Source organism: Eulemur rufifrons, chromosome 6 (genome assembly GCF_041146395.1).
Source record: "Eulemur rufifrons isolate Redbay chromosome 6, OSU_ERuf_1, whole genome shotgun sequence".
NCBI classification, from domain to species: Eukaryota; Metazoa; Chordata; class Mammalia; order Primates; family Lemuridae; genus Eulemur; species Eulemur rufifrons.
In genome coordinates this window covers 98,205,163-98,231,852 of record NC_090988.1, presented here as the reverse complement: position 1 = coordinate 98,231,852, position 26,690 = coordinate 98,205,163, and the positions used below count along the sequence as shown (strand labels likewise).

Here is a 26,690-nt window from a genome sequence, read left to right as displayed (position 1 = left end):
GGGGGCGTGGCCCGCTCAGCACGCGGAGCGGCTTCGGGTGTTTCCGGAAACTGCCGAAAACCCTATTGAAGTGGGCGGGGGAGCCCGGTGGGCGTGGCTGGATGGCTCTGGGGTGCTCGGAGTTGCTTCGTGGATTTCCGTAAGCAGAACCGAAGCTTCGTCTTCGGAATCCAGGAGGCGCGCGCGTCCCCGGGGGTTACCTTCTTCGGCTGTTTCCGGAATTCACCCCTAGTCGGTGGCCGGGAGGAGAAGGCGCGCCCCCCTCCCGTTTCTAGCCGCTTCGGATGTTTCCGGCTGCTGCCGGCGGAAAGAGCCGAGGGCCGGCGGTGGTGGCGGCCATGTTGGGAGCAGCAGGTCCGGCGGCGGCTGCCTGTGTGCCGGGCGCGGAGCAGTGCCGCTGAGGGCAGGGGAGGAGCGAGGCAGGCGGCCGGCTGCGGCGGCAGAGAGTAGGCGGAGCGGCGCGGCCCGGCCGAAAGGCGGCACAGCCCAGCCGGGGGTCGGGGGGGTGCGGTCCGGAGCCGCTCGGAGCCGGCGCGGCCTAGCCCGAGCGGCGCATCCCCGGGCTGGCGTGAGCGGCTGCCCGGCCTCCCCGCACCCCCGGCCGGGGCCCATGCGGCGGCTGCTCCTGCTGTGAGAAGCCCCGCCCGGCCGGGCTCCGCGCCTTCCCTTCCCTCCCTTCCTCCAAGCTTCTCGGTTCCCTCCCCTGAGATACCGGCGCCATGTCCAGCGCCCGGACCCCCCTACCCACGCTGAACGAAAGGGACACGGAGCAGGTAAGGAGCCCCGAGGGCTCCCCGAATTCTCTGGCTGGGCCCCTGCACCTTGCGGAGTCTCCTCCCTCCTCCGCTCTCCTCGTGCCCCTGCTGCCATCCTGCAAGCCTCGGCTGCCCTGTCATCCGGCTCTGGTCTCCGGCCCCGCACATCCCCCTTCCGAGTCCTGACCTGGGACCCACCTTGTCCTGCCTCCAAGCTGCACAGTTGTCTTTCTGCCAACCTCTCTCTCTCCCTTCACTGCTCTCCTGCGCTCTTCCGTGTCACCTCCCCAGCTTCCCCTTCTCTTCCCTTTTTCTCTTCGGGGCCTTTCTGGTCTTTCTCCACCCACGCTTAAAGCAGCCACCCTCCCGCTCCTCGAACAGCAAGCACCCGCGATTTGCCACAGATCGTTGTCCACCTCTCCCTCCATCTCTCTTGCCTCGCTTTCCCTCCGGCCGCACCGGTTCTCCCAGTCCCTGGTCATCACCCTTAGGGTGCTTGCCCCGCAGTGTGTTCTCGATCCCTGTCCCTTTCAGTTCCCCAGCTTTTTCTATCCTGCTTCTTCCTTTTCCAAATTGTACTCTCCCTCTTGCTTGCAACCCACCAGCTCCACCCTCATCACCTTTGCAAATCGTTCGCCTACTCTTTGCTCATCACTTTCCCTTCTTTTCTCCTGGAGCTCCCTGGTTCCTGGCGCTGGCATTTGTCGCTTCCGTGTTTCCCATACAGCTGTCATGCGCACAGTTTTCCCACAAGTTGCCTTCGGGGTTTCAGTCATCACTCCCTTCAGAGTCTTTGGGTCCTTCTTGTTCTCTTCCCCCTGGTGTTTGGCTTTTAAGTTCCTGGGCCTCCTGTTTGTCTCTGTGCTGTTCTACCAGCCTGCTCCCTGGGCTCTTCCTCCCAGTGAAAAGACACTCAGCCCCCAGTGTATTAACACAACCTGTTGCTCAGTCCTTTCCCGGGTCTCACTGCATCACAGTTTTTGCCTTTCTGTCTTCTTACACTGCAACACAAACCGTGATGCCTTTTCTATCTGTCCACTCCCACGTCTGTCGTTTCTCATAGTATCTTCCTCCTTGCTTGTTGCCTTCCTGTTTCGCCACCCTCACCCCATCTTCCTTACTATGCTGCTTAATCTGTGCTGCCTTTCATCTCCCTGTTAGTCTCCTGCCTTCTTCACATCGTTGTGCTTATCCCTGCCCTATGCTCCTGTCTGTTCCCTTCCTACTGGCTAGCCTTTGTAATTCCCGGGAAGTCTAGGCCCTTTGCATGCTAGTTCTTGAGCTATACCTCAGCCTCAGACCCTACCTGCTCCCTCTCATCCTGGCAATCAGTGCTTCCGTTTGTCACCCAAGCCTTAGCTTTTTCTATGTCATCTCACCTCTGAGCTGAGAGGCGTCCACTTTCCACTCCTCCCGTTTCTTTCACCATCTCCAGTGTCCCCTGCTGACTGCTCTGTGGAGAGTCCCCTGCCTGTCATATCTTTCTTGGTGGAGAACTTTACTAGGCCAAAAAAACTTGACTTGAAAAAGGAGCTCTTCTGCCCTGGGGCTGCTGTGCTTTTGCATTCTTTTCCCTCATTACATCCTTTGTTTCCCTCTAGTTCCCTTCTGTCTTTGTAGCTGTAGCCGCTGTTATATTCTCTTGCATGTTACCATCCTTTTCCGAAAAATTTTACCTCCACCTTTCATTTACTGCATTTTTCTATTTTGTTACTGCTCTCCCGCCCCCGCCCGCCCCCCCCTCCCCCACACACACCTTTTCACCTGGGCAGTTAAGAACTCAGTAGGAGTTCTGGACAGAGGTTTTTTCTGCCGGGTTGACCCTTTTATTGCTGATGGATTATTTGCTTCTGGAGATGAAATGGGGGTTGAGAGGGAGGAATGGTTGATTTCCATTTCATCATTGGATTTGGCAGCTGGTTCTGCATGGGACAGAGGTCTTTGGAGACAGAGGAGCATGGTTGTGTTCCACAGTCTTTCTCTCCCTCACTTGCCAGCTGTTTCTCTCTCCTTCCTGGGAACTACTTTCTCTAGGCCTTCTTGAGATTGTTTATTCCATCTCTTTTCCTCTCACAACCTTTGTTTTAGCAGGTAAACCCTGCTGAACCAGAGAACTTTCCCAGACTGTTGATTATGAGCTGCTAGGAGGAGGCCAAGTGACTGACTGGCGTCCTCAGGCATTTGGGGAGTGGCGATGGAGTGCCTACTCTCTCAATGAGGCCTGGGGGGGCATTGTGTTCAGCCAAGTAGAGTAACAGACTGCCTCAATGTGGTTTCTTTGTGCTGTTTACTAAATGTAAATGTATTATTACCATGGTCTTTTTCTTGTGATGTGTGCATTTATTTCCTTTCTTCCTTACTTGTCTGGTGTACTGCTAAGCGTATAGTAGGGACATCCACTGATTTCATGGCAGCAGTAATCAGTGACCATTGTAGAATGTAAGCTACTCTTTGGTAACTTTGTCCAGAGCAGTAGCTGCATACATTACCATCCTGTTCCCGTTATGATTACTCATCTTGTTTCTGCTCTTTATGGACTTAGGTTCCCCTGAGCCACTGCATATCTTCTACTGTTGTTCTCAGGGTGGCCAGTCACACTATCAACTTATATTAAGTCTCATCCCAGTAAAAGCAGGGACTTTAAAAAACCCTGGATGCACCTATTCCAAGCAGGTGCCTATGTTCTTTAAAAGAAGAAAAAAGACAAGCAGCAGCTCCTCTGGTCACAAGGCCAGGATGTCAGAAGGATTGGCCTCCTTTGGAATAGATCATGCCACCAAGTGAAAGTAAGAAATCTCTTCTTGGTCCTGCTGGGATTTCAGCTAAAGTAGTTGTGGAAGCTCAATCATTGCAGTAGTCTTAATGTTCTGAAATAAAAATCAAGGGATTTGGTTGGGCTGATTCCCTCCACCCAAGGGTCCTGTATCACCTTATTTAGATTTCAATTATTTAAACTGGTTTCACCAGAAAATAGGTAAACAAACACTGCTGGTTGTCTCCAGTCTCCTTTCTTGCTCTTACTCTCCCTCCTTCTTTAAAAATGTGGCTGATGAGAAGCTGTTTCCAGGAGCTCTTTGATCACATCTGAAACACGTAGACACAGACAGAAAATGTTGAAGCATAAAAATAAACCTTGTGTTGCAGGGAGATTGGCTGTTTGCTGTCGACTCTGCTTCTAACAGTGAAAGTAGGAGATTAAAAAAAAGTCAGTCCCTGTCTTTAAGATGTTTTTTGCGACACCTGATTCCAGATGTGCTTTTTCACAGCCATAAACGTCTTCCTTTTGCAGGAGGGTTCTGACCTGGGGCTGGTAGTTTTGGGGATTCTCAATCTGTGAGCCGAGTTTCTGTTTGCTTCTTTTCCAAATGGCTCTGCTGGCCTGGAGGCTTGGCAGTCGTGAAAGCAATCAGCAAGATGACTGTTTGTCTTCCAGCCAGCAGCAGCAGTAACAAGCAAGTGTGGAGAAGGGTCCAACTTCCAGAGTTCACCTGCTAGAGCTTTCTGTAACACCTGGGGGAGGGGCTACATGGTTTGGGACCTGCTGTACCTCTGGGCCTTAGAAACTATGAGAGAGGGGCTTCTGAGAGAGAATAGAAGCCTTTCACTATCTCCCCCCACCCTTGCTGCTGCAGTAGTCAAGGGGGGGGGCTGCTGTCAGTCTTCTAGGGAGTGAGTGGCATTGTTTATTCTCTCAGTTCTAGGAAGAGGAATTTGGAAGTCTTGGTGAAAAGAACAAATTCAAGTTATAGAATCCTGTAAAGAACAACTGCGCCACTCCAAACACATATATTCATTGGATCCCAGTGTTGACTCTGGCTAAATGTTTTTTTGCTTTTAATGTCCTCCTGGTAGATTGGCTTGGTTAGCTAACATGTCACTCCACAATTCTGTGAGCTGTGCAGCACTGTGCTCTGGGTCCTAACTCTGACTCTGTCCTTTGATTCTGGCCAGGGGCTCCTTGGTTGTACTGCCTCTGGTCAGGGGTCTCACTTTCTGCTTGGCCCTAGTGATCAGGAATGAGATGTTGTTAGAGCAAGGGCTTTAGGAGTCCCTGGAATTCATAGAGTTGCCGTATCATAACCTTTGAACCTGGTAAAAGTAACTGCACATAGTAAATTACAATAATTTCTCTCCAATTTGTGGACTTCAGGAAGTAGCTAAACAGATGGATAAAAGGCAGTCATTGAAACTTGGCCTGCTTCAGATTAAAATCAAGTTTCCACAGGGATAACTGAATCTTTCAGACTGTGACCAAAGATTGGGCCAAAGATTTTTTTTTTTAGCATAAATATCTTAAGCAGAATTGATGCCTATAAGTTAGGAAAAGATAGAGAATTTGTTTGCCTGAGAGGTTTACATGTTTAGATCTCTTGCAAGTTAGATTAGATTGTTTCCCCTTTGGACAGAACAACCCAATTCTCAGTGGGTATTTGACCAGGACTAACCCAGGCCTTCATGAACTCTTTCCCATTGAGCACTTAGCCACCTGGCTGGCATTTCTTTTCTCCCAGGAGCTTCTATGACGTTCCTACATATGTATTATGTTGACTTGAATGAATATTTTATGTCTAGAGTGCAGCCAAGCCTCAGACTTTGTGGCCCATTATGGATAAGTGGGGCGGGGGCTGGGTGCCACCTTTGGCCCCATGATAGCATCTCTGCTAAATGGACTCCCCCAGCAGCACTTTGAAGCCCATTAATGGATTGGGTTGAAGTAACTCCAGCAGATGGAAAGGGTGAGGAAGGTGGTCATCTTCCTTTCCTGAGTCTGCCCGATGAGGCTTTCCTGCAGTAACCAGCACCATCCCAATTCCCTCTGCTTGGTTAAGCTGTGGACTGGGGCTACTAGGCCTCTGCTTTGACAGGAGGTGTGGAAAGGATTTGATTCTCTTTTAGCTATGGTGGTGCCGCCAGGTTTACCACTTTCCCATCAAAGCAAAAATTGAGAGGGATGTAGAAGGGGTGGGTGGAGTTTAAATCTGGCTCTTCCTTCATCAGTGGAAGTTCAGCAAAATGACAAGCCCTATAGGTGGCCGAGTTTCATTCTCTTGATGGGAGATTCCAGTATTTGTATGTTTTGCACTTGAAGCTCGAGTTCTCCGGGCTTTCTCCCAGCCTTCGTCAAACATGAGTGAGTCAGTGAAGTGTTATCTGTGCATTTTTCCCCTTCTGTCTCAGAAAAGGGAAGAATAAGCCTTTACAAATCCTGTGGGGAAGAAAGTCACCCTGTCTTACTGCTGGCATGGGAAGAGGCAGGTTAAGTCTCCAAGCAGAATGGTACTGCCCCATCACAGCCTTTTTGGTGTAGGCCACTGAAGATCATTGCTAATCCTTTAGACTGAGATGGTATAGCTGATTCTGAAACACCAAGACAGAATCTGGCCTCTTGGTTTCCAGTTATCTCAGAGGAGGCATGCCATTTCCTACTCTTGCTCTCTAGACCAGCTCCTCCTGTGGGGGGCATAAATAGGCTAGATCCTTTTATCTGCATATCTGTTTTTGTCTAGAATGTTTGAAGTTTCTTGGTCCCTGGGGGGAGTTCTTTCCACAGATGTCTGTCTTTGGATTGGTACTCATCCACCTACTTCCAGTTTTTCCTTACATTTCTCATTAGTAAATGGCAAAAAGGGCAAAAATAAATGTATTTCCTCTTGTATGCCAAATCATTAATTGTAGGCGTATAAAGCTGTATGATCACACATGATTTGGTAGGAGAGAGGGTGAGATGGACACTAATATTGGTGGCAAGGTGATCCCCAGGGATAGTTAGTGCTGGGGAGAAAGAGAGGAGGGGTGTGTTCAATTACTGGCTCTGAGCCACCTTTTTGGCCTTTTTCTTTTTAACATAAGGAAGGCGGAGCAGACCAGGGGCTTCTCTGTAGAACCAGTCAAGCTGGTTTTGAGCAGCCTCGGCCTATTTTCCCGTGTGCTCTTTGGGAAGTTGGCAATTCAAAGGTCTGCCTCCTCTGGGTCTGTGCTCCTTCAGGCGTGAGTTTTGGAAGCCGGCTGTAAACAACCCCCTCCTCCTCCCCAAACACTGAGTGGATCTCTGAGCTGGGCCTACACTCCAGGGAGGAGACTTTCTCTACACTCTATGCTGAACTTCAAGGCAACTTTGTTTTATGCACCTTTCACTGAAAGCTCTGAGACACAGCTGCTTTTCTTGAGCCCCCTTGCAAATTCACTGCTTGGCAAAAGGCCCCCAGCCTGGCCAGGAGGAGGGGACTGGGTCTGCTGTTGGCTCCCTATTTGTGGATCTGGAAGGGAATTGGGACTCTTGACTGCTGTGATCTGACTGCTAAATTCAGTGAGACCCCAGACCTTTTGGGTCTGTGCAGTGGAACTGTCTGTCCAGGCCTGCTGGGAAAGAAAAGAGAGAAGGAATAGTTTTTGATCTTTGGCAGCTTACAGGTACATCAGGCATGGGAGACAACCTGTGGGAAAGGCAGGAGCTATCAGGCACCACATGTGCTGGCACTTCCTAAAACAGCAGTGGGGAGTTTTTCTCAGGGAATAAGACCTAGCCAGATTCTGAGACTCATGTGACCATCAGTGCTGCTAATGGAGCAGGATTGTTTTCTCAGTCTCCCCACTAAGCAGAAAATTCCCGAGTATGAAAGTTTGGTAAGTAGTGAGTGAAACTACTGCAGACAGAGCTCCAGCCTGTGTCCTTGCGCTTGGGTGCTGGCTGCACCTGTTGCTACTACAATGACCTACTCATTGCTTCTCCCCAGCACCATGTTGCTTTGGCGATTGTTTTGGTTACTGATATCCCATATGTAGGGTGGTTCCCTTTTTCCTCCACCTTCTTTAGACCTTAGTTTACCCCAAACTTCCCTCCTCCCATCCACAGATGGCTGTCATTTGGCTGCCTTTGCTTGTAGTGGTGGAGGCACTAATGGCTTGTTGCTTTGTCTTTTTGCCCATGGGAGTTTGAATTACTGGGTCTCCAGTCACAGGAAGTGGGGCCCCTTAGGCCACCTTGGTCTAGCATAGCATACTGATTGAGTTGGCTTCTGGCAGAGGAGAGAGGAGAGCCCAGCATTTTTTAACTTCCAACAAGTGGTTCTGGTGTGGTTGACTGCCACACTAGAAAAATAATTTTTTTCCTTGGGGCCATAGTGTTTTATTATGATAATAGAATAAAAACTTCAAAAACAAAATTTTCTAATTTAATGAAAAATTTGTTATTTTTTATTATTTTCTGTTTTTTTTTCAATAAAAACTTGAAAATTAGTAATGTAAGAAGTAATGTGAAAACTTGAAAAATTGTTCATAAGGGTAAACTGTTTCTTGACTTGTCAGGCTTAAGTGTAATTTAAATGTAAACATAAACAGAAAAATGAAAGATAAAGAGACATGTGAGTTATATATGTTTCACGAGGCCCTGGGCTCAAAACTAGCTTGAGTTAAATACAACTCAAGCATTTTATGTGTTAAGAGCAGGTTTTGCAGCCCGATTCCCTAGATTGGAATCTTGCGTCAGCCTCTACTACGGTCTTAGTGGGGGTAAGAATGGTACCTGTCTTACAGGTATGGTTGTTGTAAGCATTAAAAGAGTTAATATAAAGAATTGAGAATTAAATTAAGAATATAAAGTTCTTAGACTAGCACCTGACACAGCAGAATATTCTTTGTCATTATTGTTCCAGTTGAACAACTTAGTGAATTTTCTCTGAGCACCACACAGCCCTGGGTCAGTATGAGGGATGCACGTTGGAATTTCTCTGTAATCAGTTGAAAGAATCTTGTTCTCCCTGCCTCTTCTAGCTATTGGGTTCCCATATGTGCTTTTTCTAACATATCTTTTTAAAAAATTTGTTTGTTTATTTTTATTAGTTTGCTTTTTTACCAATCAACTATCTGAGAGAAAATAGAATGCTGAAGAGCTTCAGGTACTTTTGAGAGCACTTTAAAAAAAAGTTCATTTTTTATAAGGCATCAATATTAGGTGGTTTTGTTGATTAGAGGGGGGAAAACCCAAAAAACCCCCATCCACTGCCTGCCTGTATTTCTTTGTTGTAAGTGGTGGTGGTGGATGTGCATCCTCATCACTGGCTGGAAGGCCAAAGCCAAAGTCATTAGAGCTTGGGTTTTTTGAGCGTTGGGGTCTAGGTGATAGAAGGAAAGCAGTAGGGTTCTTCTGTTACAGGGTCCCGCCAAGTGCAGGGATTCCTTTCATCATGTCTCTTTCTTTTAAAAGTGCAGTGTTGACCCTGTGGCCCCAGGAGAAAGCTCCCTGTTGCTCTTAAAGACCCTGTGGGAACTTAGCAGCATGATTGTAGGTTCTTTTTTCCCTAGCAGAGCGGCCTTCAGGGCAGGTTCTTGTGAGCCTCCCCTTTGAGAGACCTGAAGGGATGCAGCCATTTCTGAGCTGCGCCTGTGAATTTGTGGACTTTGAATCTTGGGCTGAGATGTTGAGCTCTATTGGTTCCTTGTTTGTCTTCATTTCCTTGCCATTTCTGGAGCCTGAACACCTTGTCAGAACAAGTAAGTTGCTTCCTGTTGCAACTGTAGCTGGGGGAAGGTAGCAGTGTCTCCTCAGAACTCATCCGGGACTATTTCTTTCACTGTATTTTCCTCTTCCTTTTGACCCCTCTGCTGCCTTGTCTCACTTCCTTTTTTTTCTGTTTGGTTTCTTTGCACTCCCTTCATTATCATGTCCATGTTCCCGTTCATCGTGGGTTTTCATCTACTTGTTCCACTCTCCCTTTCCTGTTTCTGTGCCTCTTTCGTGGCATGGCTCAGGAGAGGAATTTTGATAGTCTGAGATCTCCTTCATGTATACAATCCCGGACCACCTAGTCCTTTCTTTCTCCCATTCCTCTGATTTCTATAAAGTTAAGGATTAGAAAATGAGTTCTTTAAATGTCTCTGGAGCCACCTTCCTCAGTAAAGCCAGGCTTGGAGACCTGACAACTTACTAGGGACTGCATCTTGGTTTCCATGGTGACAGGCTCTAAGCTAGTTCTGGGCTGTTTCCTCTGACTTATCAGAAAGGCTGCGGAAGTCTAGACCCTGTCTTGGAAGAGATCTGGGGAGGCACTTGTTAATTTTGGACGGTGCGGTATTGAATTTGGTTCTAAATGTGATCTGGGGACCCTGTGGGTTGCTCAGACTCTTTGAGGTGATGCATAAAGTCACAATTATTTCCATTGTGACATTAACATAGTATTTACCTTTTTCACTCTCATTCCCTCACCGGTATGTATACACAGTTGCATTTTCCAGTGGCTAAATGATGTGTGGTGACATCATCACTTTCTGGCTAATGAAATGTGTGATTCTGTATTATTGTATCTCCTAGAATTTTTAAGGTAGTACTTTAAGGTAAAAATATAGAAGTTTTCAATGATGAGCTCAGTCTGTTCCCAGTACTGCTACTGTGCTGTTACTAGCTCTCTTTGGTTATAACTGCTATAATTTTTCTGTTAATCTCATTATTGCCTAATAAGTCATTATTTTGAAATCTCAGCATTTTCCTGGTACCTTTGAGGAAACACAGCAAGAAGTAAGCACAACTTATAAAATATACTTGTTAAAAACTTTTGGGAAAACTTTTAAAATGTTACTTACAACTTATTTTAGCACTTGATTTTATTTTACTCTAAAATAGAAGAAAATCTGTAATATTTCCCTTATATTTAAGGATGGATTTAAAAAGGGAGATTGTTAGAAGATTTGCTTTTTCAATCCATAACCACAATTTCTGTGTTTAAAGACAGTGAACAGGATACATCAACAGGTGGACTTTATGCCAAAGAAACTGGGCGTAAATGCAAATAAGCATTGAAAAAAAGAAAAGAAACAAAATTATAATGAAAGTTATCTTTTCAGCTTTATAGGTGTTCATAATGTACCTTATTGTGTCTTATGCAACAGAGCATTTTCATATAGTATTGTGGTGCCAGTTAAGTTGCGGCATTCTTTCAAGATCCAGTCATTCAGAATTTAAAACAAAAGGAATTGAATATTTTAAGCGTATGTACCTTGAGCTCTTTAGAAGCCAAAATTTGTTCCAGCTTTTCAAACTAGAACTAAAAAATTCACTGAAGCCTTGTACAGGGTAAGTTAGCACATTGCTTTGGCTGGAGAAGCCCACACAATAGCTGAGAGAGACTAAAGTCTTGAACAGCTGACATTCCTGAATGCCCACTGGACGAAAAGTCAGGGCAATGCCACTTCAAATGTTACTGGGACTCACTGATTTAAATATTTAGCTGCACACCTGAAGACCAAGTTAATATCTTGTTTACAGAATTTTACTTTCACCTTACAAATGAGCAGATCTATAAACGTGGCTCTACTTGCTGTATCAGCACCAACTCTCTCCAAAGAATAATTTCTTTTATGTGGATGCTCAGCAACAGACACAAGTGACGATAAATATTCAAAGGGTTGAATACCTTTTTGAATCTCATGGTTTATCCTGGAACAACTTCATTTCCATTTATACTGTTGGTGCAGAAACAATGGCAGAGAAAACTGCTGGCACCATAACATGGACAAAGGTAGTGGCACCAGATTCTACCAGTGGTCATTGTTGTGGTTTTCTTTGGGGGAAAAAAAAGCTGGGGGGGTGGGGGAGGAAAAAAAAAAGCCATTTTCACTTAAGAATGTCCTGGATGAAAGACTAAAAATTATTAATTTTTATTAAGTCTCAACCCTCTAATAAAGGTCTCTTTACTATTCCAAGTGATGAAATGCAAAGCATCCATGAAGCATTGCTGCTATATACCGTAGTGCGACGGTGGTCTTAAGGAAAGCACATGTGTGATGGAGCTGAACCAGTTGCAGGGGTTATCATTTTTGTTGGAAAGAACAACTGATGGACAAACTATTGTTGTTCATGCTTGAGTATTTAGTGGACATTTTCTTGAATATTAACAAAGTGAGCCTGTCACTGTCACTAGTGGTAAAATTCAAGTTTTCAAGCAAAAGTTAGAATTTTGGAAAACTTGTATATGTTAAAGACTTTTCCGGTAAGCTTGGTGGTAAAATTAATGAATGTGAATTTTTAATATTGGGCAAAATGTCAGTATTTAGAAATTTTGCATTATTCATATAACATGTATTTTCCAGATTGCCACTGGGTAAAAGAGCCATTCAAAGTCAAGATAACCAATGGTTTTTAACGTAAAAGTATACAAAAGGTTCATTGATAAAATTTCAGAATCCATATTGCAGCTAGCCTTTAAAAACTACCACTTGTTGAGTTTTGATCCGGTATCAAAGAAGATCCTCAGTATCTGAAAGGCTATTAAACTCCATTTTCCAGCTACATGTCTCTGTGAAATGAGATTTTCTTCATATATTTTAACCAAAATAACATCAAAACACATTGAACACAGAAGCAGATGAGAAGTCAGCTGTCCTCTATTAAGCCAGACATTAAAGAGATGTGCAAGAACATAAAATAATGCAACTCTTGTCGTGAAATTTTATTTTGTTTTGGAAAATACTGTTTTTCATTAAAAAAATAGGTTATTTATATAAACATGTCATGGATTTATTGTTATTTTGAATGAACTGATATTTAAAAAATTATCAGTTTCGATTTCTAATAAGGTAGGTATGGATAGCTGTAACCCACTTAAAAGATCTTTGCAGTCCTCAATAATTTTTTAAGCATGTAAAGAGTTCTGGAGGCAGGCTTGGTGGCGCAGGCCTGTGATACTAGTACTCTGGTAGGCCAAGGCAGGAGGATCCCTTGAGGTCAGGAGTTCAAGACCAGCCTGAGCAAGAGCAAGAGCAAGACCCCATCTCTACTAAAAATAGAAAAAATTAGCCAGGTTTGATGGTGTGCGGCTGTAGTCCCAGCTACTCGGGAGGCTGAGGCAGGAGGATCACTTGAGCTCAGGAATTTGAGGTTGCTGTGAGCTAGGCTGACTCCACAGCACTCTAGACCAGGTGACAGAGACTCTGTCTCAACAACAGAAAAGAGTTCTTGACACCATAGGTGGTAAAACTGTTGTAGACAAAACTGGGTTGATTGTCCCCAGTCTTGGTTGTTTGGTTACTTGCTGTGACTTCATAAGCAGCCCTTGTTTTGCAGTTCCCAGCCCCTGTATAATCCCTGCCCAGCCCTCAGGAAGGCACTCAATGTTTGGTTTGCAGTCCTTCTGGCTCTGGAGGTAAGTTCTCTGTGACATGAAGGACTTTGACCAAAGTTGGCTGATTTCTTTCTTATGATGCACATGGCATTGACCCTGTGGATTTTGTTGATTTTTTAAAAAATATTTTAAAAAATTGTTTTAAAGTTCATTTATTCTTTTTCTTTTTTCTTTATCTCTTAAATCTTTTTCCTTTTCCGTTTTCATTTAAAATTTTTTACTTCTATCATTTTTTCCTATTTTTTAGTTTTTTATACTCATCTTTTTTTGTTTAATTTATTAGCATTTTTTGCTCTTTTGGTCTGCTGTTGTGTTTTGGTTGCATTATGAAATCAGTTTGTGAGGTGGAGTTCCTTTGGTATATATTTAGTTGTGGTTCAGAAAATAGAACTTTTTATTAAAAATAAGTCATTTGTGTTTACATGTAATGAGTTTATTAATGTTCTTTTAAATGAATTGATAGACATTTAAATTTTTCCTCATTTCAATTTCTAACATAGTAAATATTGATAGATTTGATCCATATAGGCAAAAGCTTTTTGAGAGTTTATTTTTAAAATTGCAAAGGGTCTTGACACCAAAAAGTAAGAATCACAGTTGTAGACAAAACTTGGGTTGATTCTCCCTGGCTTGGTTGGTTGGTTCCTTGATAACTTGATAAGAGAAACTTTCATTTTGCAATTTTCAGTCCCTATTTAGTCCTGGCTGAATGGTTAATTTTTTTTTAAATTTCGAGATAATCTTAAACTTATAAGAGTTGTCAAACACATTCCAAAAAGTTCCTATACATTATTTATCCAGCTTCCCCTTTTGTTAACATTTTATATAACCATAGAACATGTATCAAATCTAAGAACTAATCTTGGTATATGATTAACCAAAGTACAGAACTTATTCAGATTTCATCAGTTTTTCCACTAATGTGCTTTTCCAGAACTTTTTCATCATCCCAGTAGAAACTGTACCAATTAAACGGTAACTTCCCATTCTCTTCTCCCCCTAACCCCTGATAACTTCTAATTCTTCTCTTTGTATCTATGAATTTGCCTATTCTAAATATCTCATATAAGTGGAATCATACAATATTTGTCCTGTGTCTGGCTTATTTCACATAGCATAACGTTTTTAAGGTTCATCTATGTTGTAGGTTTAATTCCATTTTAAAGGTTGGTTAGTCTACTTGGATTTTACTATGGTGATATATATATATATAGTTGATTGTTGGAAAATATAGTTATTTTTTATTAAAAAACATAATGGGTTTAGTAATATTTTATGAGTTAATAGTTTAACATTTTCTCAGATTTAGTTTTAATACATTAAATATCAACAGCTATAGCCCATATGAATAAAGCTATTTGTCATCATCAATAAGAGTTTCCAGACCAAGTATGAGAACCACTTCTGTAGACAAATACAGAGTTGATCATCCCTATGCTTGATTGGTTGGTTACTTTCTATGACCTCATAATGAGTCTCTGTTTTGCAATTCCCAGAGTCCTGGCTAGACTTCAGGAAGGCACTTGCTGCTTTGGTTTGCAGTTGATGTGGCTGAGGAAGCCACATTGGTTCTCAGTCACCCAAGGGACTTTGACCAAAGTTGGCATGTTTCCTCTTTTGAATACATAGCCTTGGCTTTTTTTTTTTTTTTTTTTTTTTTTCCATTAAAAAGATCATTTGGCTTACTTGGATTTTATTATGACAGTAGGTATTTTTTTAAGCTTATATGTTGGCTATTGATCAATTCCAAATTTGAAAATTGCAAAGCTTGCATAAGCTTCTATCCTTGAAGAACCTTGGTGCCCACAATAGCTGAAGGCCGGTAGGCTGCAGTCACTAAGGCCGAAACACTCCACAGTCTGTTCCCTGGGTAGGTGCAGAGCTGACATACTTTGTTTCTTTTTCTGTTTCTTTTTCTTTTGTGCTTTACTCTTTTTGGTCCTTGTTTCTTAGTGAAACATGCCTGCCAACTCCCAGTCTTATGTGGGTACACTTTATTTTGTCCTGTAAGAGGTAGACATATTTGGTTGTTTAACAGGGTGTAAACTTTGTCTTCCCTTGATGAATCTTTAAGAGACAGGCAAAATTGTAGTAGATACATAGTTTCTAAACTACCCTGTAATTCTCAACTGTGTTCTTTTGCATATACTCATCCTCCAATTTCCGTAGCACCTTTAGCTGTTAAAAAAACCTCCCTTAGGCCCGGCGCGGTGGCTCACGCCTGTAATCCTAGCACTCTGGGAGGCCGAGGTGGGCGGATCGTTTGAGCTCAGGAGTTCGAGACCAGCCTGAGCAAGAGCGAGACCCCATCTCTACTAAAAATAGAAAGAAATTATATGGACAGCTAAAAATATATATAGAAAAAATTAGCCGGGCATGGTGGCACATGCCTGTAGTCCCAGCTACTCGGGAGGCTGAGACAGGAGGATCGCTTGAGCTCAGGAGTTTGAGGTTGCTGTGAGCTAGGCTGACGCCACGGCACTCACTCTAGCCTGGGCAACAGAGTGAGACTCTGTCTCAAAAAAAAAAAAAAAAAAAAAAAACCTCCCTTAGTACTACAAATAGTAGACCTTGGGCCTCCTCTAACAGTTGCTTTGACCAGCTTTAAGCAAATCTCTTAAAATTCATGCCATTTGCTTAGAATCCCATCTCATTGGAATTATGTTTTTTTAACAAAACTATTTAATCAGGTGCTTAACGTGTATCAATTTGGGTCTACATGCACACTTGGAGGGCTATAACTGTACTTCCCATCACTCAGCAAGTCCCGTAATCCTGCTTTTTACATAAAGCGTATTTATTTTCAGATTTACGTGTGGCTTTCTTTTCAATTCCAGAATTGAACTTGATGTGCTTTTTTTCCTCTTCTTTGGCCACTGTTCTGTATGGAAGATAAAGAATTTTGCTTTCAAAGGTTTGTTAACTCTTATAGCTGAGGCAACAGCTCAGTAACAGCACCTCCTGGATGGCCCTCTAAGTGCATCACTCTGGTCCGGGTCTTTGAGAAACTGTTTTTTTTTGTTTTTTGTTTTTTTTTTTTTTGAGACAGAGTCTCACTCTGTTGCCCAGGCTAGAGTGCGGTGGCGTCAGCCTAGCTCACAGCAGCCTCAAACTCCTGGGCTCAAGCGATCCTCCTGCCTCAGCCTCCCAAGTAGCTGAGACTACAGCTGAGACTACAGGCATGTACCACCATGCCCGGCTGATTTTTTCTATATATTTTTAGTTGTCTAGCTAATTGCTTTCTATTTTTTTAGTAGAGATGGGGGTCTCACTCTTGCTCAGGCTGGTCTCGAACTCCTGAGCTCACACAATCCGCCCGCCTCGGCCTACCAGAGTGCTAGGATTACAGGCATGAGCCACCACGCCCGGCCGAGAAACTCAGTCTTAAAGGGAATGGACTGAGGACGGACTTGAAGGGTAGACAGTGCCCCCATCCATTGCCCTCACATCGCAGGGCTTGCCTCTGAGGCTGTGTAGCTTTAGCCATAGACGTAATAGACAACATTTACTGAGCGCATACTCTGTCCCAGGCACTTGTTTAGCTGTTTTACATTCATTAACTCAGTTGTTCTATGAGATAGTAGGTCTTATTTTTTTACAGATGAGGAAACAGAGGCACAGAAATGCTGAATAACTTGTTTAAGACTACAAACCCAGGTGGTCTGGAGTGTGTCATTGTCAGAACTATCCTTTCTTGGCTGTGGAGAGTCCTTCAGGCCTGGCTCCAGCTGTGTCCAGGCAGTAGAAGAGAGTTCCTTTAGGATTAGCTCCCAGTCAATGTGGGGCAAAAAAATGTCTCCCAGATTGGATTTTGAGTCGTATATGGCCTCCTCTGTCTCCAGTTGTTTCTTTCTATCCTCTATGGCAGCGGTCCCCAGCCTTTTTGGCACCAAGGACGGGTTTCATGGAAGACAGTTTTTCCATCGACAGGTGGGGGGGTGGTCTCAGGTGGTGATTCCAGGCTGAGAACCGGTAGTGGGAGGCCCAGGGGTTGAGGACCGCAGCTCTAGGGCCTGCTGTAAACATGGCAGAAGTGGTGTGGATGCAGTGGGTGCAGCTCTCTGGGCTTACCGCCCTGCTATTGTGTGCTCCATACAAGACTTACAGGAAACTTTTTTTAAAGCCTTATTTAGGCCAGGCAGGGTGCCTCACACCTGTAATCCTGGCACTCTAGGGGGCTGAGGTGGGAGGATCGCCTGAGCTCAGGAGTTTGAGACCAGTCTGAGCAAGAGCTCAGCAAGAGCAAGACTCCGTCTCAGCTAGGCGTGGTGGTGCGTGTCTGTAGTCCCAGGTACTCAGGAGGCTGAGGCAGGAGGATTGCCTGAGCCCTGGAGTTTGAGGTTGCAGTGAGCTATGATCATGCCACTGCACTCTAGCTATGGTGACAGAGCAAGACTCTGTCTCAAAACAAGAACAAAAACAAAACCGCTTACTTAATCCTGGCTTCTTATTTACATCTTTACCCCTTCCCATCTTCTGGGATTTCAAGAACCCCTTTAGAGAAACCAAAGCCCTTCTGCCCAGTTCAGATTAGTAAAAAAATAAAAATAAAATAAAATAGAAGGAAAGGAATAAAAAAAACTAAAATCCTGAGACCCAAAGTTGGTAACCAACAAGTAAGTACCTCACAGCATAGGACATTTTGGGTTTCTATCTTTGACTGTTCTCTGTGGCAACCATGAAATGTTGGGATTCTAGAACTCTTTTTTGTAAGCAATCCCACCCCCCAAAAAGAAAAAGAAACCCCCCTTTTTTTCTTTTAGGGTATAGGTAGAAAGGAAGGAAAAGAAGCTTTTGTGCGGGGATCTTAACTGTGTATATCTTGTCCTTATGAAATAAACTCAAGTTCTCTCCTTAAAACCCTCTGTGGCTGCTTCCACAGGCAGCCCCGCAGAGCTACTTGCTCTTAGCCTTGACTGCCAAGAGCGCTGAGCACGGTAGCTGGTAGTGCCAGGCCTCTGTGTGCATTTGGGACTTGCCAGTTCAATCCAGGGAGCTGAACTCTGGCCATGCTGCTGTGTGTCTCTTTATCCCATTGCTTGTGTAATATGCCACTGCTTCCTGTTTGCATTTGCTTGGTCTGTCCTTTGGTTCACATCTCTCCTAAAGCTGGTCCCCGCAGCTATGCGTGTGGCTAGTGATGGGGACCAGATATCTAGATGTCCTACATATCTGCAGTTGTTTCTTTTTTGGAGTGGTAACTGTCTGCCCTCTATGGAATTAAACTTGAGTGTATGGTTTGATTTATTTGCTTGTCTAACCTTGGCCATGGTGCCTTTTCTTTTATTTGAAGATACCAGCATGGGGTGAGGGCAAAGGGGTGAGCTGCTGTCCTTGATTCAGTCATCACTTAGCCACTTGTGCCCCTCATGGCTGCCCTAGCAAAGAAAAAGAGGGAGTTTGCCTATAGGTTGTTTGTGTTTGCATTCAGAGCTGATTGACTCCTTCATAATCACAGTTATGTGCCATTTCTAAATTACTGTCAAACCCAGGGTTCACATAAATTATTTTGAGAAGCACAACTTGTTGGCTTCTTTATGAGTCTAGGTCTCTCCCTCTCTGCACCCCATCTCCAACATACTTTTATCAAGAGAGGCAGCTGCTGCTCACACACAGGTGTTCTTTAGTGATGCGGGCCACGGCTTCCTTGGAGAGTGCATGGCAGTGTTTTCCTTGCTAATGAAAAGGCTGTCATAATGGGTTAGGTCCATAGGGGCTCTGCCCTTCTGTACTTGTATTCCCAGGGAGAGAACTCTCTATTTTAATTACTGGCATCATGCTGTCAGAGGTGTAGTTGCTAATTGATCAGATGACAGTCCTTTGCATCGAGGTGGAACTGTTGGGGTGGTTTGGTTTAGTTTGTTTTTTTCAAATAAACAAATAGATTTGGGCTAGGTAAATTGGTTTTGGAGAGATGAAGATCTGTATAGGGATTTTCCTTTATTAATCTCATGTCTTTAGTGCCACTTCCGTGTTCTAGTTTTCTAACTTGGTAGTAAGAGGTACTAAGCTGGCTTGTCTTGCTGTTTGGTGCAGGTGGTGAATAATGTCTCTCCCTACCCTGCTGCCTCCCTTTCTGTTTGGTAGCACCAGATTCCTTTATTTGGTTTGGTTTTCATTCCCTCCTTCTGTCTTGGAATGGACCCTATTCTGAAATATATTTTTAAGACAGTGTTTAAAAGCAAACACCCTGCCTTTCTTGAAACCACAGAAACTGCTTGTGAAACAGCCTATAGGGCAGGCTGCCAAATCCAGACTGTTAAGACCTATCCCTTAATGACAAAATGTCATACACTGATGTTAAACCTTCATTATGATTGTGGTGTGAGGGTTTTTCTCAGTAATAAATGTTTAGGTGCTGAACTCCCAGTTTCACATTCAGAATGGTTACATTATAAAATTCTTCATGGTAAATCATTCCAGAAGAGTCTCATATAGCTAATCCGTATGTAATGTGCAGGAAAAGCTTTTACCCAGTTCCCATTCCCTCTTACCTACTTTTTTTTTTTTTAATTCCAGGAAGTGATTTTCTTTTGAGGTGATTTGGATCAAGACTCTCACCAGCTTTTCCCATTTTTTAAGATAGGAGCACCACCTTCAGAATTGTGTCTTCCCCCCAACAAAAGACTGGAGCCTTAATCTTTATCCCCAGGTCTGGAGTTAACTGACTTACCTTTTTTTAGATGGCATAGAATCTTCTGTTTGTCTACAGAATTTTATCTCTTGCCAAGCACTATCAGGAATGAGTATTCATTCTTACTTACTATCTGCTTGAAGAGTTCTGAAGCCTCTGGGAGCCCGATGGATAAGGCTATGGTTGAAAAACTGGTATCCATGTGAACTGAGATATAGCACTGGTTGAATGGGAATTAAGGAGACCAAGCTTGCAACCAAGAATTGGGAAATAAAGGAAAAATATATTAGTGTAAACGTGCCTTCCTAGTCATAGCCAGCATTAGGATATGGGAGTTCTGGATGCAGAACTTCAGGAATCCTTTCCAAATCTTCCCCAAGATAACCCTCTTTTCCTGTTGCAAGGGGCTTTTTCCACCTTCATTTCCGTTACTGAGAGTCCTGAGCAACATTTTTGACTGTGTTTTTTAAGCTCTTCTCATATCATTTTTGCTTGTATATTGGGCCTGTCTCTAGTCTCTAGCTGAGGATGAAAGGTGAGAAAGGCTGAATGATTGACTCTCAGTGAGTGTCCCTGAGTCAGCTCCTCTTATCCCAGCACTGCATGACATTAACTGTGGTCACTTCCGTGGGCAGGTATCCCCATTCATGGACGCCTCAGGGTTTAGACAGATCTTGGCAGCTGGAACTCATGGTTCTAGCTAGAAGTGACACCTGGGATCTCTGAAAAGTAACAAAAGCCACTAGTAAATTGGGGGGAATAGGCTGACCTTAACTTCATTTCTTGGATTTTGCCCCACACTGGATTGTGCAATTTGTGTGCATCTCTCCTACTAGGTTGTCACCTCCTTTGAAGACTGGGCTGTATTTTATCCTTTTCTGTAACCTTTCCTATTGGAGTGCTTTGCACATGGTCGGCTCTCAATGAATTATTTGTTTAAAAAAAAAAAAAAAGTAAAAATTGTAACATGGATATTCTCCATTACAACTACCTTAGAGAAGCGTGTCCATATTGATTTGTAAATTAGACATCTGTCTCTATCCAGTTCTTTGGCCATATAAGTCACAAGTCTTAATCGGTATCTTAATTAGGTGCAATAATGACTCAAAAGAACTACTTTTTCAGACTGAGAGGATGAAGCTGAAGGTTTACACTATTGCTAGATTGTGTTAAGAACTGAGAGAGGAAACCACAGGGAGAAAATGTGCTGCTGAGGAAACTGGCTCCCCCAAGTAGGGACCAGAGCCAGAAAGCCAAGCCCTCCTGGGTTTGCTAAGTTCTGTTCTCGCCCCTTGCACTCAGCACATCTGCCCGTGTTGTTGCTTCTGGTTAAATCAGCCTTATCCTTCCCTCTTTTTTGATGGGTGAACAGAGGTACACTGAGTGTTGGGGATTTTGTCCAGAGTTGGAGAGATCACGTGTTCTGTGTCAGAAGGCTGAAGTTATTTATAGTGGAATAAAAGCTCAGGAGCATGGCATAGGAAGAACTCATTTCACACCAACCCAGTGCCTGGCCATGGTGAGGACCCAGATTTTTCTTTGAGCACTTCAGAGAAGATCAGTTGCTTTTCTGAATCGACCCAAGAGCTGTAAGGAGATTAGGGACCATGTTTTCCAGGACCACTGTGGGTAGGGCAGGAGTGAGAAAGATGACCACTTTCTCCTTTCTTCTTGATTCCTTGGTCTTTGTGACACATAATGTGAAAGCTCCATCCGACTGTTAAATCTCCTGTTTTTGAACTGGTGAAGAAGGGACCAGCTGTGCAGGGTGGTGGAAATAAGGACCTGTTAGACTGGTCTGCTTTTACCTGCCCCCCCTACTCTGGGCAGTGAGACTGAAACTGCTGCTTGCTGAGCTTTGCCAAGTCGATTTCTCCTCGAGGATTACGTGCTCATGGCAGGCCAGCAGGCGGGCAGCTCCCCACCCAGGAGCCCTCGGACTAGCCGAGCTGCTATGGGAGTCACGATGCAGGTGGAGGCAGGTGCTAGGCACTAGGTATGCTAACAGGGACTGTGCCTACTCAGAGCTGCTCGAGCTAAGGCTGCAGAGCCTGGGGGCCCGCTGGAAATAGACGGTGCCACGGCCTTTCCCTGCACCTTGTGGCCACATTTATGGTATGAGGAAAGTCTGGGAGGGGTGAGGAACTTGTAAATTGTGGGTAAATGAAGTCTAGGGCGGGAGAGGATCCTTCTCTAGGGCAAACCTGGTTTAAGGCTGTCATATTTCTAAGGCGTGCTTCTGTTTAGTACCTTAATTTCTGGAGTTGTCACCTGGGTTACCTTTAATTTTTTCAGCCTTAGGTTGAAGAGATTTTCCAGTGTGTGAGCCTGGTGTCCGAGGCATGTTAGATGAGGTTGACTTGACATAAGCCAAGGTCAGGAAGTGGTCTTCAGGACATGCAGACCATACCTACTTCCTGCTGCGGTCTCGGGGACAGGGCTGGAAGCCTTGTAACACAGAGGCCCTGAGGGTTCTCACATCCACACAGGACAGACCCTCAGGAGGTCATCTCCAGCCCCTCATTTTACAAGCCTGGAAACAAAGGTCCCAACAGGGTGAATGACTAGCTCAAGGTTACATAACTTGTCTGGGCAGAGCTGGGTCTGGAATAGATCTCTTCTGGGGCCCTTGGCACCATAGCCCCATTGCCTCCACTTCAGAGGCAATCCTGCTCTTACCAGGACCGTGTAGGGGCTGTGTGCAGCCCTCAGGGCAGAGGGCAAGCTGGGAAAGGACAAGTGGAAGGGCAGCAGGCCCCGGCTCTACACACCGGAGATGAGCTCTGACATCTTGCCAGAGACTGCGTCTCTAGAGGTGCCAGAGGCCCCAGGGAATGAATTTGAAGCAGTGGGCACCAGCATTCTAGCCCGGACCCGGGTTGAAGGGGTTGCATGGAGCAGAGTGGTGCGAAGAGCTGTTTGTTGAGTGAGTGATCACTTCAAAAAAAAACAAAACCAAGAAGACCCTCACTCTGTGACTCCCCATTATAAGTTAGGAAAGCATTTCCAGAGATCCCGTTAGGTGCCAGGAACTGTGCCTGGCACTGAGGACCCAGAAGTGACTTAGTCTTGGAAATTTCCCTTAGGCTGCTCTCAGTCTTGGGAAATAGTGAACAAGACAGCCACCAAGAGCTGTGAAGGAGACAGGCCATTCAGCAAGCAGTGAAGTCCTAGTGCAAGAAGGCCTGAGCTGGGGAACGCCTGGAGTGCCCCTGTGAAGTGAAATGATAGAGCAGGGAAAGGTGGTATCTGAGCTGAGGCTCACCAGGAAGAGGAATGGGAGCAGCTGATGGAGGGAAATCATTGCAGGTGGTGGGAGGCTGTAGCAAAGACCTGGAAGTCTGAGAGAACATTCTACATTTGAAGATTGAAGACAAGTGGCTAGAGCCCAGAGTGAGACTCCAGGAAGGGAAGAGGATGAGGTTGGAACTGCAGGCAGGGAAAGGGAGCCAGCCAGCTCATGATGCAGCTGTAGGAAAAAAATCCAGAAGCCATGTTGGTCTAGCCTGGATATCAATTTGACATGTACACATAGAGGCACCTATACACAGATGTGTGTGTGTGTGTGTGTGTGTGTGTGTGTAGAGAGTGAGTTGTTTTTTTGAAGGCATGCTTTGCGTATGAAGCCATCACTTCCTGTTCTCAGTGCTGGGTGCCCTGCTGAGATGACTGTGGTGCTCCCACCGCCATGTGCCATGTTGCAGAGTAAGAGGGACTGGCCTTTCTGTGTGTAGGTGTGGGTGGAGAGTAGGCTGCCCAAGGTTTCAGTCCCTTTGGGGGACTCTGACTTCCGCTTCACAGCAGGGCTGGTGGAGGACACTGTAGGGCTTCCTCAAGCCAGGGAGTCAGGACTGCTTTCCCTTTTCTCTTAGGAGAGTGACTCAGACCACTGCTGCCACCAGAGGTTCTGCAGGCTTTTCAGAGGCAGCCTGTGGAGGCTGAGGGTAGCAATTGCTAAGAAAAGGAAGTACCTAGTGGCCATCCATCCTGCCACTCCTGACAAACATTTCCGTCGCTCAACAGCACCTCTGTGTGGCAGCTGTGGGCTCTGCTCTGGAAAGGGAGGAGCTGTCTTCCCTGTGGGAGGGTCCATCATCTTTGGCTTCTGCTCTGCCCTTGGCCACAGACTAGACTGCACAACACAGCCATTGAGCGTCCCCCTTCTCTGCTGTCATTGGCCGTCAGTGGCACAAGTGCTTGGAGTGGCAGTCCTTAACTTACGGGGTTGTAGAAATGACCGTACTCTGCACTACAGGGTCCAGGGCACAGCCAGCAAAGCATGTGAAAATTGACCTAGGGTTAAACTATGACTGTCGCCCGGGGAAGGTGTGCTGGGATAGCATTACACTTCTGACTACATAGGCTGTCCCTCTCCTGCTAGGGAGTGAGTTTTGCTCCCGTGCTAGTCCAGCTTTTGCTGCTTTCCGTTCGGCCTTTTCCCAGAGACCATAAACCTGCCCACCTCCTGTTACGTTCTAGTTCTGATAGGAGTACCATTCAGAGTTCTCGGCAGGAGACCAACCCACTTCTACCCTGGTCGGTTCCCCCTCCTTTCCCCAGCTTGTTTGATGTATGGGTTCCCCAGAGTTCTCCTTAGGCAGCTGCTTGCCTCTGTAGTGCCCAGAGATTGGAGCTCCTGCAACGGGAACCCAGCTGCTTCCCTCCCTGGTTTTAAGGGCGGGGCTTGAAAATAGAGAATCATAATCTCCCTTCCTCCTCCTCCTCCTCCCCCTCCTCCCCCCACCCCAACACTGCTAGGCAAACTGGAGTGACCAGCTCAGAGCAGGACTCAACCCGCCTCCCAGCTCTGCATGACAGCAGCGATCTGGAGGAATATTCATGGAAGGGTGAGTGTGTGAACTCTGGAGCACTTTACCATCTCGGGCTGGCCCTCTGTGGCAGGTGTGCACTCGGTCTGCTGTTAGTGGAAACCAGGGCTCCTTAGGGGAGTTGGTGGCCCAGCCAGACATCTGCCCAAGGCCACCCTGTTCTCTAATGTCTTGGGAAATGGAAGGTGCTTCTCAACACCCCTGCTCTTCAGAAGAGCTGGGTGGGTGGTTTGGGGAGTTTATTCTTGGAATCCCTTGCAGGACAATATCCCTTTTTTTCCCAAAGCCAGGTTCTTTCGTTCCTAAGCTGGCTTCTTTTGTTTCTAACTTACTACCTTCAGTTTTCTTAGGATGGGTGCACCTTCCTTGGCCTCAACAAGACAATGAGTGGAAGGTTAGGAAAGTGGTGGCTGCTCCTTTGCCGGAAAGGGGATGTTGGGGTGGTAGCACATGTTGCCAGAATTTGCTTCACATTCCCCCTTTGGTTACCTAGAGAAAAGGGGCACTACCGTAGCCTTCTGCCAACATCTGCTGCCAGCCACAGGAACACCCCAGCCAAATGGAAGCATCTTCTTGTTGCTAAGGCTTGAATGCCTAAGGTGGACCAGCCAGTAGCAGCCAAGCTTGCTGAATGGGGAGGATTGGTTATTTAGGGACTATTAGGGGCTGTGACAAATGGTTTTGCAGGGGAGCAGGCGATCAAGAGTCTAATTTCACAGAGCCAGGGGCCAGCTTCTGCAGCATAGCCATGTAGCTTCCACAGTGTAGACTGCCTGGAGCCAAGGGCTCAGGTGCTGACCGCCTTCCCCTCTTCTTTCCTGTGTCCTGTGGCCAGTGACTGTCATTATCAGGTTGATATACTGGTTAGAGAGGATGACCCAGTCCTGGTCTCCAGACTCCTTGCTGCCTAATCCCCTCTGCCCTAGAGTTAAACCTGAAGACAACCTAAAGACAACTCCCAATTCTGACATTGATTAGGGCAAAAAGTGGTCACAGGAAGTTCTGTTTTGGCAGTTTGACTTCTGGTCGGGATTTTAGGCATCTGAGAACTGAATGCTTTCTTTATCTATATGTGCCCTTAAGATATCCCCTCTTTTTTAAGCCCTGCATGTATTTTGTGGCAGGCCTGAAAGTCTTTGCTTGGGTATTAATTTGGGACTCTTTAGGGACCCTATGTTGCCCATCCCCCTTGTTTTCCCTCCACCCCAAGCCCCCAAAACCCCAAACATTAGCCTTTCATACAAAGAACATTGGAAAGATTGAGCAGTGCCTCAAGGTCACTTGATCATAAGTGGTGTTTGGCATAGTTAGCTGGTTTGGCGTTTGGTGAGAGATTGCTGCTTTATATTTGAGCAAAAGATTTCTTGGCTGGAGGCTCTATGCTGTGTTCCCAGAGCTTGCCCTGTGCACAGAGTTTGCCCCCCTCCTCCCCTGACAGGTTGTTTTAATCCTCTTGCCTATAAACAAGTGCAGCAGAACGTGTCGGCCCAGCTCACATGACCTTGGTTATCTCTTCATGGGGTAACCAGCATCAGGGTTAGATACCACAGTCACTTGACGTGGTAGAGCTGTCAGGGTGAAGGGTGGAGACGCCAGGAGTAAGCCTGGTCTGCCAAGGAAGGTAAATGGGAGTGTGTGTGGTTTCTTAAGACCAGGTGGGAGAAGTCATCTCCCATAGCATAGGGCTTTCAGCTGTGAGAAGATGGCAAACAGTTTCATTCCTTCTTGCTTTTTTTACCCTTGAATTCCTAGTTCTGGCATCTCATTTCTCTTTCTTTTGTATCTCAAATCCTGTCTGCAGGGGCCCAGGACATGCAGCTGTTTGAGGAAACTGCCCCTGAGACAGATGCATGCTGGTTCGTGGGATACAAAACCCAACACCAAAAGTCCCATCTTCCCAAACAGTGATCTGTTATGCTGTGTGAAGGACAGCTGGTGATGGGGGCCTGGCTGCCACAAAGGCTGCCGAGTCCCAGGGCAAAAACACTCAGGAGCTGGAAGTGCCGCTAAGCTCTCACCACCACCACCATCACCCTCCCCCCTTTTATATGTGGGTGGGTTTCCCTTGTCTCGCAGCTGAAGAGGCAGTGCCCAGCGTCAGTAAGTGCTGTGTGTGAGAATGTATTTACTCTGGCCACATGACACACCCGTGTATATGAGGAACACTGGTCACATTTCCCATTATGACTATCGATGTGCAGTTTCCAGGTCTGTACATCTAGGGTGGGATGTGTATGTTTAAAGTGCTTTCTATCAGGGGAGAGTTGGGCAGCCTTTGACGGAAGGGGTGAAATGGTTGAGCTGCTGGAGCCTTTCCTGGTGCTGTAAGAAACCCAAGTCCAAGCCATGCAAGTAGATA

General features: G+C 45.5%; 1 protein-coding gene across 7 annotated transcripts in view; it reads left to right on the top strand.

Moving 5' to 3' along the window:
* The first annotated feature begins 322 nt into the window (after nt 1-322).
* The window catches only part of MARK2 (microtubule affinity regulating kinase 2), a 56,526-nt gene continuing 30,158 nt past the window's right edge, over nt 323-26,690 (top strand). For 4 of the 7 annotated variants that reach the window (XM_069471690.1, XM_069471688.1, XM_069471689.1 and 1 more), the window contains exon 1: nt 323-773. In XM_069471690.1, coding sequence (XP_069327791.1) covers nt 720-773 — 54 coding nt within the window. In that variant the 5' untranslated portion in view covers nt 323-719. The remainder of the gene's footprint in view (nt 774-26,690) is intronic. The other 3 variants (XM_069471687.1, XM_069471685.1, XM_069471684.1) reach the window with 1 other exon arrangement.